This window comes from Rhamphochromis longiceps, linkage group LG13 (genome assembly GCF_057381845.1).
Source record: "Rhamphochromis longiceps isolate RC_006_pf linkage group LG13, R_longiceps_female_GT1.1, whole genome shotgun sequence".
Classification (NCBI taxonomy): domain Eukaryota; kingdom Metazoa; phylum Chordata; class Actinopteri; order Cichliformes; family Cichlidae; genus Rhamphochromis; species Rhamphochromis longiceps.
In genome coordinates this window covers 29,369,102-29,385,723 of record NC_140569.1, presented here as the reverse complement: position 1 = coordinate 29,385,723, position 16,622 = coordinate 29,369,102, and the positions used below count along the sequence as shown (strand labels likewise).

The 16,622-nt window shown below is 40.2% G+C and overlaps 2 protein-coding genes across 2 annotated transcripts; one reads left to right on the top strand and one right to left on the bottom strand.

The window, feature by feature from the left end:
• Positions 1-252: 252 nt before the first annotated feature.
• Positions 253-9,293, bottom strand: pcgf6 (polycomb group ring finger 6). The gene is made up of 10 exons (XM_085428956.1): positions 8,811-9,293; positions 8,468-8,567; positions 8,112-8,208; positions 5,421-5,476; positions 5,267-5,326; positions 4,577-4,694; positions 3,822-3,849; positions 3,306-3,404; positions 1,260-1,346; positions 253-1,141 (listed from the first exon to the last, which is right to left on the bottom strand). The coding sequence occupies exons 1-10, from the start codon at positions 8,883-8,885 to the stop codon at positions 1,091-1,093; spliced, it is 771 nt and encodes a 256-aa protein (XP_085285082.1). The 5' UTR covers positions 8,886-9,293; the 3' UTR covers positions 253-1,090.
• Positions 9,294-13,377: 4,084 nt separating this feature from the next.
• LOC146656076 (uncharacterized) lies at positions 13,378-15,031 on the top strand. The gene is made up of 3 exons (XM_085427134.1): positions 13,378-14,381; positions 14,497-14,589; positions 14,711-15,031. The coding sequence occupies exons 1-3, from the start codon at positions 14,157-14,159 to the stop codon at positions 14,882-14,884; spliced, it is 492 nt and encodes a 163-aa protein (XP_085283260.1). The 5' UTR covers positions 13,378-14,156; the 3' UTR covers positions 14,885-15,031.
• Positions 15,032-16,622: the final 1,591 nt, after the last annotated feature.

Sequence of the window (16,622 nt, the reverse complement as noted above, 5' to 3'; positions counted from 1 at the left end):
CCCATAGGAACCATGTAGGTTAGGTGTACTGTTTATGGACAAGTGGATCCATAGTGTAACGCTTTACACGTTTGCCTAACGACAAGCAATTTCACAGATTTGAGCCCAGAAGGAGACAAATGCTTTTGGATTTTTCATAGGAAACTACTTAATACGATAAATTATAAAATCTGAACAATTTAAAATGCTTTAGTCCATCCATTCATTTCTTTCTAAATCTCTAAAAACAGAGACCAAGGATGAATCAGGAAATATTTCTCAGTTGTGCTTTTATTAATTCAACCTGACAAAAGCAAGTACAAACATTTTTTTTACCAAACCATATCAAAGACTTTATACAAACTCCCTTTAAATAACTGTTTTTGTACTCAAAGTATTTTTGAGCTGATCAGTTTTTTCTATTAACAGCAGAAGGAAGTCAACAGCTCTTAAAAAACTATCAGGCTCTAAGAAGCAAGCATTAACATACATAAATCTTTGGTAGTGGCAGTCCTTTTCTTGCAGCCCTTTAAATCACAGCTTTGTAGTCAACATAAATCATTAAAGACAATCCCTGGGTTGCAAAAAGTTGGGTAAACTAGACAGATGCTGCCTATACTGCTATAGCAGCTTTAAGAGTTTCAGATCCAGTCACAGTGGTTCAGTCCAGTTTCCGCTACAGAAACAGTAGCAAACAGTTTTAAACAAATCTTCAAACAACAGCCTAGCAGGAACAGAAATGTGTCATCTTCATTTATCAGGTCAAATTCATGTTATACACGTGGGTACCAAGTAGTTCAGATGGATGTCATCTGTGTCCAGCAGATTTGTGGTAACTATGAACTAAAGATAATCATCTTGTTTGTTAAAAATTCAATCAAAACAGTTCATTTTCCAGTCTGCTCAATGAAGAAGTAATACATTAAAGTTTGCCAGGTGCCAAATGTGGCTATGTTCAGGTTTGAATTTTATATGTTTTGTAATCAGCTAGCAACAATTCATTAGAGTCTAAAATCCAAGACCTTTATGAAGACACGAGTCTTATAAAGAGAAACAAAGACCAAAATGTCAGTTCAGCAGTTCAGATCATGGCTAAATCCACGCCTCATATTTAAGACTGGGAGGGCAGCACCAAGCCAAAGTGTAGCACCAACAAACCGTCCTGGAGGAAAGACAAACAAAAGCAAAGTGATTACTCACAGGATGATAACCCCCAGCCTTCTGTAAAACTTCCAATGTTATTACAGGTTAGTCCTACTACGTGCTTTTCTGGTTCTAACCTGTAGTGCATCTTCGCCCACAAAGTTCTGTACTTCTTTGAGTGACTGGTAGTGATCTAGGAGGTGATCTCCACAAACCACATCTACCTGCCGGACACACACAGACAGCATTACAGACCATCACAGTGATTCCAAGCGAGAACATTGGGTAAAAATCAAGGCATTCAATCCAGACCCCCAAGCTGAGGTACAAAATTCTGGATTCGCAGTTTGTAACAGATCCTGACAAAGAAAAAGACCTTCAGGAGGAGTGTGGCCATATTTATCAGGAGGAAAGGTAAAGTCTTTAATTTCAAGAAATCTGTACCAACTGTTAAACACGATGGCGAAAACAGCTTCAGTGGTTTAGATCTAAAAAAAGTTCAGGAAGCCTTGAGAAGGCTGAAGTTGGGACCTCAAACCTACTCACAATACAAAGCCTGTATATAAGTCCCAGCTGTGCTAGCAAAGCAAGCATTTTAATACAAATCCACAAATCCTGCGCAGAAGACAGGTCAAACATCCTACCAGTTATCTTACCACAAGTATAATTTGGACACTTCTCAGTAAACGCAAAATAAAGAAAACTTTGCATCAAATTCATGAGTTTTTCCCCCCCTCAAAGACATAAACATACTTCAAAGAAATGATTCTAATAGCGACATCGCCTTGACATTTCTCAGTGTGTAAACTTTGGAAGCAGGACGTAGACACCTGGCAGTTATAAATTAAAGCGCAACAAGATGTAAAAGCTAAGGTTGAACCTCAGATTGTTGGAACATCTCCTTCATTAAAAAGTGACCTGCAGGTTTGTCCAGACAGGAAACCTTAGTGTCACACCGAGACCAGGAAATCAGTGTAAGCTGCTAATCCTCTCCCCTGTGTTACGAAATACAAAACGCACAAATACCTTAAAACTCTGATCACACTTAATGTTTCTCTTCTGGAAATGAGGACAATTCTGATATTAAGTTTATATATTTGCAGCACAAATCATCTCCTACTGCAGGTTCACTACTCTGAGACAGAAATATGGTATCACTGTTCTAATAACTAGACTCTAATCAGATTACAGTTGTATTTAAGGACTCTCTGTTGTCCTTTAGAAGCCGGCAGCCTGCTGAGTTTTGACCTGAGCTGCTGAGTCGTCAATGTTCAGCTTGTATTCCCTGACGTGTACACGTGCACTCCTCATTCCTCTTATATTTTGATGTCTGGATAACTTTTCCACTTGTCTCCCATCAAGATTAACCGTTGGGAAGTTCTCATCAGCCAGTGAAACTGAAGAAGCCTCATAGAAGAAATGGGAAACATCCTCCAGACAATCCTGATAAACACTCAATAATTCTCATCATACGGCTTTTAGCAGAGCTCAGACAGACAATGTGTGATGGTAGTTACCGGGTTACAACAAGGACCCTACAGCGCCACCAGACACCACTCCTCTCTCTTGCTTGGGCATTGTTTACCTGTGCTCAGTTTTCAATGTTCTCCAATGAGTTTCTGTATTTTAAACTACTCGACTGGTCTTCTCTCTTGTTTAATCCACAATGTATGAGTATAACATTATACATGTTATACTCATGTATAACAAACAAACGTATAACAAATGAGTCACCCTCGACATCCCTACTTACTATCAAGATATGCAGAAATGCATCTCTTGCCCCACTGCAGCTAATAAAGGGTCCGGTGAGTTTATGTCAACCAAATATCATTAAAATAAACTGCAGGAACAAATCAGAGCGTTAAAAAGCCTTAATGCTGTAACATTCCTGGAGTGCAGGTTTCCATGCAAAACAAACCGATTCAATGTGCATCATCCTCCACAGGTGTATGCTGCCCTGAAGTGTGCAAAATGATTGAGAATACATTTCTTTATTGGATCATGCATTTCCTGTCTGCACGCCCTTTGACAGCCCTGTGGGCTCATAGATTGTTCCTACTTTAGAATAATATCCACACACTTGTTGTTCTCTTTAGTGTAGCGCTAAATTCTATTACTGTCCTGCTTCCAAGTCTGTAAGTGTGCAGTCTTGCACCGAGCTGTAAGCCTGGCAGATTCACCTGGCAAGATGGGCTCAGCTCCATCTTCCTCCTGATGAAGAGCTCCACGTGGCGAACGGTGGCCTCACCTGACACACGGACGTACCGCCTCTCCAACGGCTAAACGGAAAAAACAGAAACTGTATAAGACACATTTATAAAACCAAGACAACATTTTCACCCTCTCAAACTCTGACACCGATTTCTTGTTGTTAAACGTTACACTGAAACTGTAAGTGAGGTACTTTTTGCTCACTGTTTCTTGTAGCCTAGCCATGTCAATGCCCCCTCCCACCCACATAAAACCCCAAACTAATGTTACAGTAAGCAGGCTTGAAGTTAGTGAGGAACGCGCTGCAGCTGCCAGCATTGAGTCCTAAAACACGGGAAAAGATTGAACCATTTAAACTTTGCAGCCTATAGATATATGAGAACCACAAAGGAAAACATGAGACACAACTAGCCTTTAACAGGTCCTGAAATCAACGGCACATAAGTGTTATAATCATCTAAAAGCCTTCATATTAAAGACTTTACCTTGTAGTTGCAGATGCCCTCTTCAGCCCTGAAAACAAAGAAGAGATTCAAGAGATGTTCCAAGTTTTTGGCTGTAAAGAAGCTGTCAGTTTGAGACAGTGGAACCACCTGCTGGTATTTCTATGTAACTGCACAATAAACCTGAAAAACCCATGTTTAACTTCATTCATCTCAATCGTTTTTCAAATCAGATCTTTAATGTAGGTCAGATTTGAGTATCTGGATGTCAACTTATCTATAAAACAAAAACATTAAAATCGCGTTCTGCTTGACCTGGCTGCAACTGACGCCGCCACCAGATTTAAGCAGCAGGGCTGAAGCACTGTCCAAATATGACTGAAGCACAGTTCAAACCACCTCCAATTGGTTTGGATTTTTCTAAAAATAGTATTTCATTTATTTTTTGTTTTTTCCCACCAGTACAGCCTTTTTCAATTCAATCAGGGAGCAATCTATAAATCTGCCCCCCAAAAAAGATTTGGACAGAGTGTCTAAAGAAAGCCTTGAGATGTGGAGCCAAAAACTAAAGGCACCCATCCTTTTACGAGTCTCTTATAAAAGCATAAAAAGATCGTCCACCATCCTGCTGACAGCAGTAACTGCTCTAATCAGGAACCACAAAGCAGTGACTGAACTCTCAAAACAAGAGCTAGAAAGACTGACCACAAGTAAATTGATTGGGAACAGTGTTATTCTCACTAATGATTAACAAATAATAAAATAAAAACAAACAACCATACAGTACAAATGTTTACCCAACAAATTCCAGGAGCAGAGACACATCCAGCTCTGGAGGAACGGTAAACACAGACTGAGGAACGTTGTCCTTCTTCTGCCTCTTTGTAACAGCAGGACATGGAGGGGAGACGATCACTGCAAGAGAGGAAGGAGAACCCTCAGCACTGCTGTGCTCCATCTTTACACTTACAGTTCTTGATCTGTAAATCTAAAAAGCATTTTTACTCGTTTCTAGTCTGACATTACTACGTTTAAGGAGTAACACAGGCTGCACAATTATAGCACAGCTCTAAAAATGTCAACCCTTAGCACTCCGTCTATCTTAAAGTAGCCCTTTAACGAATTCAAATCAGGATATGAGAGCTGACAGAGCAAACATCCACAGCAACAGAAATTACAGCGATACATCAAATTTGGATTTTGCATTTCAATCATAAGGCATCAGCAGCAGAAGAGAAAAATGCTTGAAAATGAGCGAGAGGGGGGAGCGCTGAGGCTTCGGGCTTCTCTTGGAAATGTGTCTGTGTTTAACATGACAACCCAGTGCTGTCAAATTATAAGAGAGAAAAGAAGAAGAGCACAGCAGCTCCTCGTTAAACACTAAACTGTCAAAGGTCATGTGGTCAGTTATTACTTTAGCTGGTACTTACATACTGTATATTACAATGTATTGGCCTTACTACACTTCAACAGTTGAAACATGTTACCTGGTTTTGGTACATCCAGTCCTCTCTCTTTGTAAAAGCTGCACATTTGTTCTCTTTCAACTGCATTTTTGGGGGGAGAAAGAGAGAGATCACATTAAAATGTGGACTGGAAAATGCAGCACATCAGTTATGCTTCATATGCCTGCATACTCACGCTCTTCCAAGAAGGGAACCATTTTATAAACTATATCCTGAAGTTGTCTGTCAGGCCTGCAGGGAAACGAGACAAACCTGTGAATCTCATATCTCAATGCATACTCGTATTAAACATGGCTAAAGTTTCCATTGGGGAGGTCAATGCGTGTTCAAGTAGTCCCTGGAAAAAGGCGAGCATCCCTTACAGCATTTTTTCACTAGTACCTACTCAGCTTGAATCGGTTTTAGGGTTTTTCATTAGGTGGTAGCACCTGGTATCAGGTAGAGCAGGGCGAGATGACCAAAAATATTTATCACGATATACATTTGAAAATTTGCGATAACGATATAACTGATGATATAATTGACACTAGACAAAATACTTTACAACTCCACAACTTTATTAGTGCAAAAAAACAAAACAAAACAAAAAAAAAAACAGCTGTTTTTTTATGTGCATTAAAGTTACATAAAATTTAACAGTGCAAATTTCTTGCTGACAGTTTAACCAAAAGGCATTTCCAGTGGAAACTGGCCGACATATCCTCAGCATAACCATGTATAATATCCACAAAACTTAAAAGAGGTTATACACACACAATACGGTAATATTATGTTGAAGCACAGTACGTATCACTCCGCGAGGCTCCGCCTACGATAGCCGTAATGCTCCGACAATCCATCAAGCATTGCGGCTTCGTAGCTCAGCAAAGTCGTACTAAAACATTTGACAGATTTTCGAGCACCGTGTACATAAAATCGTTTCGAGGTCAGTAAACACAACCAGAACTCATACATAAGGTACACGGGATTATAAGGGGCGCTGTCGATATTCAGAAAAATCAAAGGATTGATTTTAAGTGTGCCGTATTTTGCAAGAAAAACACGGTAATAACGACGGCCCGCTAGCATGCTCTACCAAAAATAGTGCTTTGTTGTGTATCTGACGGTCGAAAGCCAAACCAGTTCCACACTGAAGTTGCAGCATTTTTACAAACCACTTCTGCTTCATCCGTTTCATTCAACGATCCGCTTTCGCCCTCATTCTCTGTCGCCGCCATGCTTTTTCCACCATGTGCGTATGAAAACAAAGGCACTGCGCATGCACGTTTTACCCATTTTCTATCGCGATATTTCTTTTTTTTTTTCGTTGCCCAACATTATACAGGTATTACCGCCAACAGTATGATATGGCCCAGCCCTAGTATCAGGTACCTTTTTAGTGCCTACTCAGCCAGGGTTCCACGTGATTTGAATGTTCTGAAATGTGACATCAAAAGACTGACTGGGTAGCCAGTGGCATCATTCAAGTCATGAGAGCGACTCCATTTTTGGAGACATTTTTGAAACCCGGCTACACAAAAGCCAACACTGTGCTCCCAGAGTCTGATAAAAGTCATAGACAGAGCAGCAGGTATTCCATCACCTCGATGTCCTCCATTGTTGTGTTGTGTTTGTGTTATGTACAAATGACGTAATAAGACTTTTAGCCGCGTTGCTATAACAACCCCATGCACATTTAGGAGGTACTCAATTTTAATGGAAAACAACCAAAACTGAGTCAAGTTGACACTAATGGAAAAGAGACATTAGTTACACGTCTCTAGGCTCAGGCTGCTGGGGTCACTGTGATAGACTAAAGCACTCATTTCTTCTCCACTCCCCTGATTTCAGTCCTGTCCCAAAGTCTTGAGCCACCCTTATTTCATCATATTCTGCTATGAAAATATGAAATCGTTCCATTTTTTAAAAAAAATGTGCACATAATGGTTATTCAGCATATTAAGCACTTTACAGATGGAACTGCATGGCAGATCAGCCTCATACGATACAAGACAAATCAACATGATTGGCTGAAACGCAGCACCAAACCATGACAGGCTGTAAGAACTCACTGCTGTACCTCTCTCCTCACCTGCTCCGTACTCTGTACAACCATCTGAACCAAAACTGTCTACTGATAGTACTGATCTGGCATAAAAATCTGCCAAATCACAACATGAAGAGCTACTCTACTACTGACATCTGACCCACGTTAAACTCATGGACTGAACATACACACACCCACAATGGACAACTGTACCCTCAAACACACAATAATAACATGGACTGAACCACCACTCACAACCACTAGCACTTTATATAGCCTCTGTAGAAACTATCTACACCCTCACTTATCTTAACTGCACTACTGTATAGCTCTGTGTAAATAATCATTCTGTACATTCAATAATCTTTAATCCTACAACTGTTTACAACTTGCATAGTTCCCATTTCTGTATAGCTGTATATCTCAGATTTCTGTAAAGTTATTTATTTCATATTCTGTATAGTTTTTCATATTTATATCCTGTTCATAGCCTGTACATAGCTTGTACTCACTACAGCCTGTACATACTTAGTTATAGAATATTCACAACATACTTCATACCGTGTACATTATAACATACCATAATAGACCCATTTCTGTAGTATACTTACATATCTATACTATTGCTAATATATATTGTAATATATCTATATCACTAAAGCACTTCTGGATGGATGCAAACTGCATTTCGTTGCCCTGTACCTGTGCATGTGCAATGACAATAAAGTTGAATTCTATTCTAATTCTAATTCTATTCTACTCGCTGTGCTGACCCCTTTTGAAAAAAGCACCTGAAAGTTGCTTAGATGATTCCTATATGACCAAAATAGTCAGACTCACCTGATGTTGTAAAGAGGTTGTGTCTGATGGACAACAATGCTGCATGTGGGACACTTGTTGCTGTAGAAGAAGTGCTTCACAATGCAGCTTTTGCAAACTTGGGGAGGAAAGAAAAAGCACAAAAAATACTTTTCAGACATCAAATACCCATTTCTCACATGCCCACAAAAATTTTTAAGTATCATTTAAATAAATCATTTACAATGCAAACTATGCAAACAGACACTGCTTCATATACATATTTCATGTATTTGTGGCAGTTACAAGAGTTTTGCACAGCACTGCATAAATGCTGATACCACCATTATTCCCACCACATTAAATCATTAAACGCAGCAGATAAAGATGTAACTCACATGTGTGCAGACACTCTGTGATGGTGGTGGCATCTATGAGGAACCCACAGCAAAGGGCACAGCGGATGTATGGATAGAACTGATTAAGGGGGAGCGTGGGCTGTGGAAATATAAACAAACCAACGTAAATGATTACATGATTTAAAAAAAAAAATCACTATAACCTTATAATTACTTTGCGTCAGCTACTATTTATATTAACGTGTACATTCCGTGTAGTGCATTGTTCTGCTAAGTTCAGTGGGCAGGACAGCTCTTGAACAGTAGATATAACTGTCAGAACAGCATGAAAAGCCGCCTCCATTATGAATAAACAGCAGGAAAAAAAAACAGGTAAACGCACCTCGTCCTCGGAGTCGCTGTCTGATGCGTTCGCTGACCCTTCATGACTCGTGCGACCTAACGGAGGCGATGACATTCCCGCTTCAAAACCCTTCACTCGTCTCTTTTAGTTACGGCCAAAATGGAAACTTAAACAGCTTCCTCTGGCTAAATTTCAACTTTGCACTAACGAGCGACGTTTTCTTTAAGGCTGGCTAAACTTGTTTTTAAGTTAGCCACGCTCGGCTAGGCGGCTAACGTTAGCTGGCTTATTACATGCAACACCAGAAAAAAAAACGCACGTGAAAGCGGCAACCGTCTAGCAGCTAACGTTACTGAAAATGACTAAGTAAAAAACATCCTTCAGACGTACTAATGCCTAAAAGTTACATTTAACATAAAACGATATCACGTCCTAACTTAATGCACTTTGTTGCTTTCTTCATGCTCATATAAACAACTCAATTTCCCTCGCTCGTGTTCGGCGAATGGCGACTACATTACAACTTCCGGTCTGGGTACTTCAAAATAAATGTCATCTGACCCTAGACTTGAGCATAAATTATACATAAAACCTACTATTTTCTTTATCACTAATATATAATTAATATACTGTATTGAATATATAGTGGCTCCCAAGTGTTCTTTAAAGAAACTTTCAACAAACAATTGTATGCCTGTCTTTATGTGTTTAAGTAGCTGCTGTTGTTAGAAAGCAATTGAACCTTCACAGACTCTGACTCGTTAGGCAGGTTGACATGTGCCCGTGAATGACTCTGAAAGTGTTGTACCGAAGGGTTGACTGCGCTGTATGAGATACTTATGGCTCATGGAAATGGACACTTTGTAATGAATTAGTGAAATTCCTGTTAATCCTCCTGCACAGAAATTGGCTGTAATTCAATAGGCGAGCAGCAGAGGGTGCTTCTGAGACAGTCTTCAATGAATAGCTAGTAAAGGAGCTGAACGGCTAAACTAATTACCAGAGCTCCATCCACACGAAATAAAGTCCAGGCAATGTAGTGACCAGAGATCATAGATAGAAAGTTAACTATAGGCTGCTGCTTGACTGAAACGTGGCAACAGCCTATTGATTTTGTTTCACTTAATGGCTCTACTCCATCTGAGTTTGTTTACATCTGTCAACCTCGCAACTCCGGGCGGCCTCGCGATAATTCACCACAAGCACTGGAAAGTTCTCCCTGTCACCCTTCCACTCATTTGATAACGTCGCTACTTGGATCTACTCCCACTATTATATGTACTGTGTACCGGCCACCTAAGCCAAATAAGGATCTGATCATAAGTTTATTTCTTTTACTGTAAATACAACAGCCTCAAAAACCTGTACTCCCCGTGACATCACATTTAGGAAAATTAATAATATTAACCCTGCTGATCTTTCATCTGCCATTTATGATTTTCCATTTGTTCACAGCACCTCATCCCCAGATGAACTTGTTTCTCACTATAATGTCAACCTCCACAACCTTCTTAACATATTTGCTCCACTTAAACACCAAACTGTCTCATTTTCCCGTTCAGCACCATGGTTTACTCTTAACCTGCGCCATCGCAAAGCTAAAGGACGCCAAATGGAACATCTGTTCAAGAAAACTGGACTTACCATACACAAAGAAATGTATAACGATCATATCTGCATTGCTTCAGCCAAATCTGCATACTATTCTGGTTCAATCAGCTCTAGTAAAGGTAACTCCAGGTCTCCCTTTTCATTGTTTAGTAAAATTACAAAACCTCCGGACTGATTCCCCTCTCATATAGACTCTGCTGACTTTCGCAACTCTCTTATATAGTTTTTCACTCATAAACTGTGAGGTAGACTTTCTGTCTTCCTCCCAGTCATTTTCATTTTTACTCTTCCCTCCATAGCTGATGTATCAAATCTTATTCAAAAATCTAAATCATCCACTTGTCAGCTTGACCCTCTTCCCACTGTGTTAGTTAAAGCTTGTCTTCCCTCACTGGCTCCTCTCATAACTAGTATTATCCACTCTTCCCTTAACACTGGAATTATTCCTCTCTCCCTGAAAACTGCTCCTGTCACTCCAATTCTCAAAAAGCCTGCTGCAGATCCCAATAATTCTGATAACCTTCACCCTATATCAAACCTCCCCTTTATTTTGAAAATCCTTGAGAAAGTTGTTGCCTCCCAGCTTCACTCATACCTCAATGACCATAATCTCTACAAACAATTTCAGTCTGGTTTCCGCCGCATTCATAGTACAAAAACTGCTTTGTTAAAGATTACGAATGACCTTCTGATGGCAGCTGATTCTGGTCTTTTAACCATTCTCATCCTTCTTAATCTTAGTGCGGCATTTGACACAGTTTCTAATAATATCCTCCTGAACAGATTAGCATCCATTGGCATTAGTCACACCTCCCTTGCCTGGTTCACCTCATATCTCTCAGACCACACTCAGTTTATCCAATTTAATTCCTACTCTTCAAGTCTCTATCCTGTTTCTGCTGGTGTGCCCCAGGGTTCAGTATTAGGGCCTCTTTTATTCATTATCTACATGCTCCCTCTTGGCCAAATATTCCAAAAATATAATATAAATTTTCATTGTTATGCTGACGACACCCAGCTCTATATTTCCTCCAAACTTAATTCATCCCTTCCACCTACCTCCCTCTTGAAGTGTCTTATGGAGATCAGATCTTGGTTCTCCTCCAATTTTCTCAAACTTAACAGTTGGCGTGTGTCGTTGGCACAGCCTCTACCTTAACCAAATCTCACAGTTTCCCCATTAATATTGAAAATTTCCCCATCCTTCCATCCCCGCAGGTAAAGAGTTTGGGTGTCATACTTGACAGTACTCTCTCATTTCAGCCTCACATTAATTACATAACCCAGTCTGCATACTTTCACTTACGTAACATTAACCGACTTCATCCCTTCCTTACTCCCTGGGATGTTGCCATCCTTGTCCATAGTCTTATTACTTCCCAAATCAATTATTGCAACTCCCTCCTATTTGGTCTCCCCAGGAAGTCCCTCCATAAACTTCAACTTCTTCAGAATTCTGCAGCTCTGGTCATAACTCGTACTCCCTTTAGAGCACAGGTGTCGAACTCCAGGCCTCAAGGGCCGGTGTCCTGGAGGTTTTAGATGTTTCCTTGATCCAACACCGCTGATTTAAATGGCTAAATTACCTCCTCAACATGTCTTGATGTTCTCCAGAGGCCTGGTAATGAACTACTCATGTGATTCAGGTGTGTTGACCCAGGGTGAGATCTAAAACCTGCAGGACACCCCTGATTTAGAGACTATATCACCCCACTTCTTCAACAGCTTCACTGGTTGCCCATAGAAGCCAGGATAAACTTTAAAATATTAGTTCTCACGTTTAAGTGTATTCATAACCTTGCCCCTCATCTCTGTGATCTGCTTCATATCACCACAGTTTTCCGCTCTCTCATCTGCTACACACAGCCTCCTGCGTTAAGTCACCTTTGTTTCCATGGTAACATAGAGATAAGCAGTCCTAATGGAGTTACACGTTGCACTGATATGACCATCACAGTTAAGACATGCTGTTATAGATAAACCAAAGCAGCATTTAGAACAGACCTTACATCAGTGTTAGGGGGCCTTGTGTTAATGTAGCACCTCTCTGAGGAACATGAACCGGAAGGAACCACTGAACAGGAAAGTAAACATCACACGATCAGAAATAAATCTGTAGACTTACAGAAAGTACTCTCAGCTTACTTGGACTTTATCCTGTAATTTTTAAAAAAACAAAACAACAAACAGAGCTCGTCAGCTAATTCACAAGAAAGGTTTTTTCTGTCATTTTGTGAAATACCAACAGTAAAAACATATTTTTCTATTTTTTAACGGCTGAGCTCAATGATCTCTCAAAACAGGAATTGTTTTCAGTTATGTCGTCGTTTACCTGTAGGAAGTGTATTTCAGCAGAGATGGGAACTGATCCTGATTCCTTATCAGTTCCCCGGGTTCTCATTGGCTCCACTCTCAGAGTCACCGTCGTCACTAAGCAGTATATCAGGCATTCATGCAAATTAATTGCTTGCTGTGGATGTTGTCTGTGCACATTGGAGCTGTTTCTGCTCTTATCAGTGTTGTTGTTGTTACTAAAAAGTAACGCAGTATGTTAAGTACCAACTCAAGGAGAAAGTAATTCATTACAGTACTCATGACATTACTTTCACACTTCTCCATAAGAGAAGTGAAACACACTGTGTCATAACTAGCATTTAACAAAGTAAACTTATAGGCCATAGGCTAAGCCTACAAAAATCCCAATCCTAATGAGAACACAGATACGATCTTTCTCCTGGTATTTAGATATGAAAACAACAATAAAAACCAGCAAAAAGAGAATTTAAAGTGCCAGCAGCCTCGGTGCGTAGCTGCAAATTAAAACGTTGGAAAAAGAAGTTGCAGAATTCAGTTTTCCAAGGACACAAATCATACTGTTCTGACAGCCACCTTTCTGCAAACAACAACAACAAACAAAAGGCATTCCCAGCTGTACTTTGTATGTCTACAGTCAAATATGTGAAAACCACTTTTCTTTTCATGTCATGACTTTAAGTAACAGTAAGGCATTTTTACATTCACGCGTCACTTGAGTCCAGAATTGCTGTTAAATAGTTGAACAAAACTCATCACTCGCCCTGGACGTGTGAGTCCATGTTTTCTATTTCACAACATGAAATATTATTTAGAATATGAATGGGGTCTGAATGCCAAAATTAAGTTAGTTCTGCTGTAAGGTGCAGATTTGCATCATGTTGCTAGGAAACAAACTGGTTTGAATCAAATTTATTTTCAAAGCTGTAACGGTGTCTTACTTTTAGGATTTCTGTCACAGGCCTACACTTGGTTACAACTCTGCTTATTTTACAAATTTGTTTTTGTTTTTCTTCAGTTGACATGTGACCAAATCTGCACTCAAAAGCTGTATTCTGAAATTACAGTTAAGTTTTGATGCATAATTGCAATGGACGCCATCAGATATGAAAACTGCTATGCACCCAGTGAGGTTTCCAAACAGACGGTTCCTTCAGACTGGAGAAATGTTGAGTGGACCGACGTACGTTTCCCTTCTGCTTTCTGAGGATCATAACAGGACGTCAGCTCTGTGCTTTGCTGTCTGACTCTGTGCTTTACTCTGACAGAAAATGAAAGTCTATCTGAATTCTGACCAAGCTGTTACTGCCAAGGATCTGCTCAGCATGTTTTTGGATGTGTCATCTCTGTTCAGGTAACTGTCTTACAAACGTGCTTTAGAAATGCAAAATTCACTTTCATTTGCTTCACGATTTTCCTCTCGTACTTCAGACGATTGTGAAAAACAATCACAGATACGGGATGGTGCATTACCGTAGTGCCGATGAAGCTGCCGTGGCTTTGAGGGAAATGAAGAGCAGCACCAAAGTCTTCTTCGTAGCTCAAGTAGGCATCAGGGAGGTCAGAGAGGGCCCCAAGGATAAAAGATCCGAACGTCCCCATCGAGCACCACCAGGCAGCTGTAGTTACCGCCCACTGCACAGACGTCCCATTCTGTGGGAACCACTGTTTCCAGCTTACAGACAGGTAATGAAACATTTGGACTCCCACAAAAAAGAAAAAAAATCTTAAGGTTTGTTTTTTATGGCTGATGATGGATGTTTTGATAATTTTATGAAATCTTTTGTTTTTCTCTCGTCAGACTGTGTCTATTGAAATTGATAACCTCCCACGATCTTGGTATGAAAGAGACCTGCTGCTCAGCCTCCTCCCTCCGACCACCATTGATGTAAAGGTGCTTACTCTCCAGCATTTAAAAGCACTGATTCAGAGAAATACATATGTACACAGCACTGAAAGTTTTAAATACTGTTTCTATTGTTTTAACATGTATGCTCTGTATTATGACCGTGCAGATATTTAAGAGAAAAGCCTGTGTGGTCTTGCCGGACTTCTCCAGTGCCTTGAGGCTCAGAGATTTGTTAAACAGTGCCCTTCACCACCTCCGCTTTATCTTTTCACCTCGTGGAAGACGGAGGTGCCCCACAGTGAAGATATCAGCAGCCGGCACCGTGCTCTGCTCTCGGTGACCTGTGACCTCTGCATGCTGTTACATATACAGATCAACACAAAAGCAACAATAACACAACTTCAGTATAATAATAAATGTAAATGCTGCTGTAGAGCTGGACCCATTATTTCTGCATTACATGTGTTACATGATTAAAACCAGAGAAAACAGGAGCTTAAAAGATGGGAAACAATAACACAACCAACATGCACAGTGATCATGGAACCTGAGTGGGATATATTAGAGAGCAAGTGGCCATTTTTTCCTCAAAGTTGCTGTGCTAGAGTCAGTAAAAAGCAAGGTTTCAGAATACACAGAACGTCACAGTTTGCTGTGTACTGGGCTGCATAGCTGCAGACCAGTCAGGCTGCCCATGCTGACCCCTATCCACCACTATGAGCACCAACAATGGGCACTTGACCATCAGAACTGGACCACAGAGCAATAGAAGAAGGTGTCCTGGTCGGATGAATTACGTCCTCTTTTACATCACATACATGCCTCGGTGCATGAGTGTGTAGGTGGCGACTGCCTGGTACCAGGATGCACCGCGGGAACAACACAAACCAGCGGAGGCAGTGCTGTGCTGGGAAAACTTGGGTCCTGCTGTAAAACTGGGGTTAATGATTGATGTGGCATGAGGGGGAAGTTGGCAGTCACTGATCTGAGTAAACAGAAAGCTTACAAAACAATGCCCCACTAGTGACAGAATTCTGGCTACCTTGCAACAATGCCACCTAAGTTTAAATGAGCCTAGGAACTCTAATTTAGTTTCTGTTCCACAGGGGAGAGAATCGGAATCTTTATTAATCCAAGACAATTAGAACAGTAACCGACTGAACTAAATTAAATAATAAAATATATTATAAAGTTTACAATATATAAGAAATAGCTGTGATATATATAAATAGCTCAATTATAAATATCCAGAATATTACAGAGATGAGCTACATATGACTGACATTTTACTCTAACCTGTCAAACTTTATTATTTCTTAATTTCACTGAAGAGCATGTGCAAAAGTAACTATTGCTCTGTGTACTGTGCATTAGATGGAGGAGTTGTACAGGCATGGATGACTTCCTGTGTCGTTCTGTGGTGCATTTGTGTAATCTCAGTCTCTCACTGAGCGTGCTCCTGTGACCGTTGGCATCTGCAACACCCCACCTGCCGCCCCAGCATGCAACAGCATAGAGGAAGAGTTATCACTGGCTCCGATTTGAGAGTCACGACCATCTCTGAGCAGCATATCAAAGACATTACATTTGTGCAAATTAATTGCATGCTGGGTTGTCAAATGTTTGTGTGTTGGAGGTATTTCCACTCTTTGTTTTATTAAAAATGGAAAAAACCCAACTTGTTTTTTTTAGTATACTTTTCAGTTACCGAAAAGACTCACAAACAAGCTGCAGCTTAAGGTATTGCAGTCTTCAGCTGCAAGGGATTTTCATCCGAGTAAAAAAATAATTTTGCCATTTTATTTTTGTTAAAAACATTAAACTAAAGCTGAACTTCAATCACATCTTCTTTATAATCCACAAAGTCAAAATAGCAACAACAGTGAGTTGTTGTTGAGTTGTGTGACATCGGGTTGCCTCTGTGTTTTTTTGTTTAGGGAAGTGACTTCTGGTACATCCCTGTGCTGATGATGGAATACAACAGTCAGTTCCTGGGAATGAAGAGGCAGGAATAACAGTGACTAGCTTGTGTATTGTATATCTGAGATCATGTGACACATGTTCATTTTATGTGAACC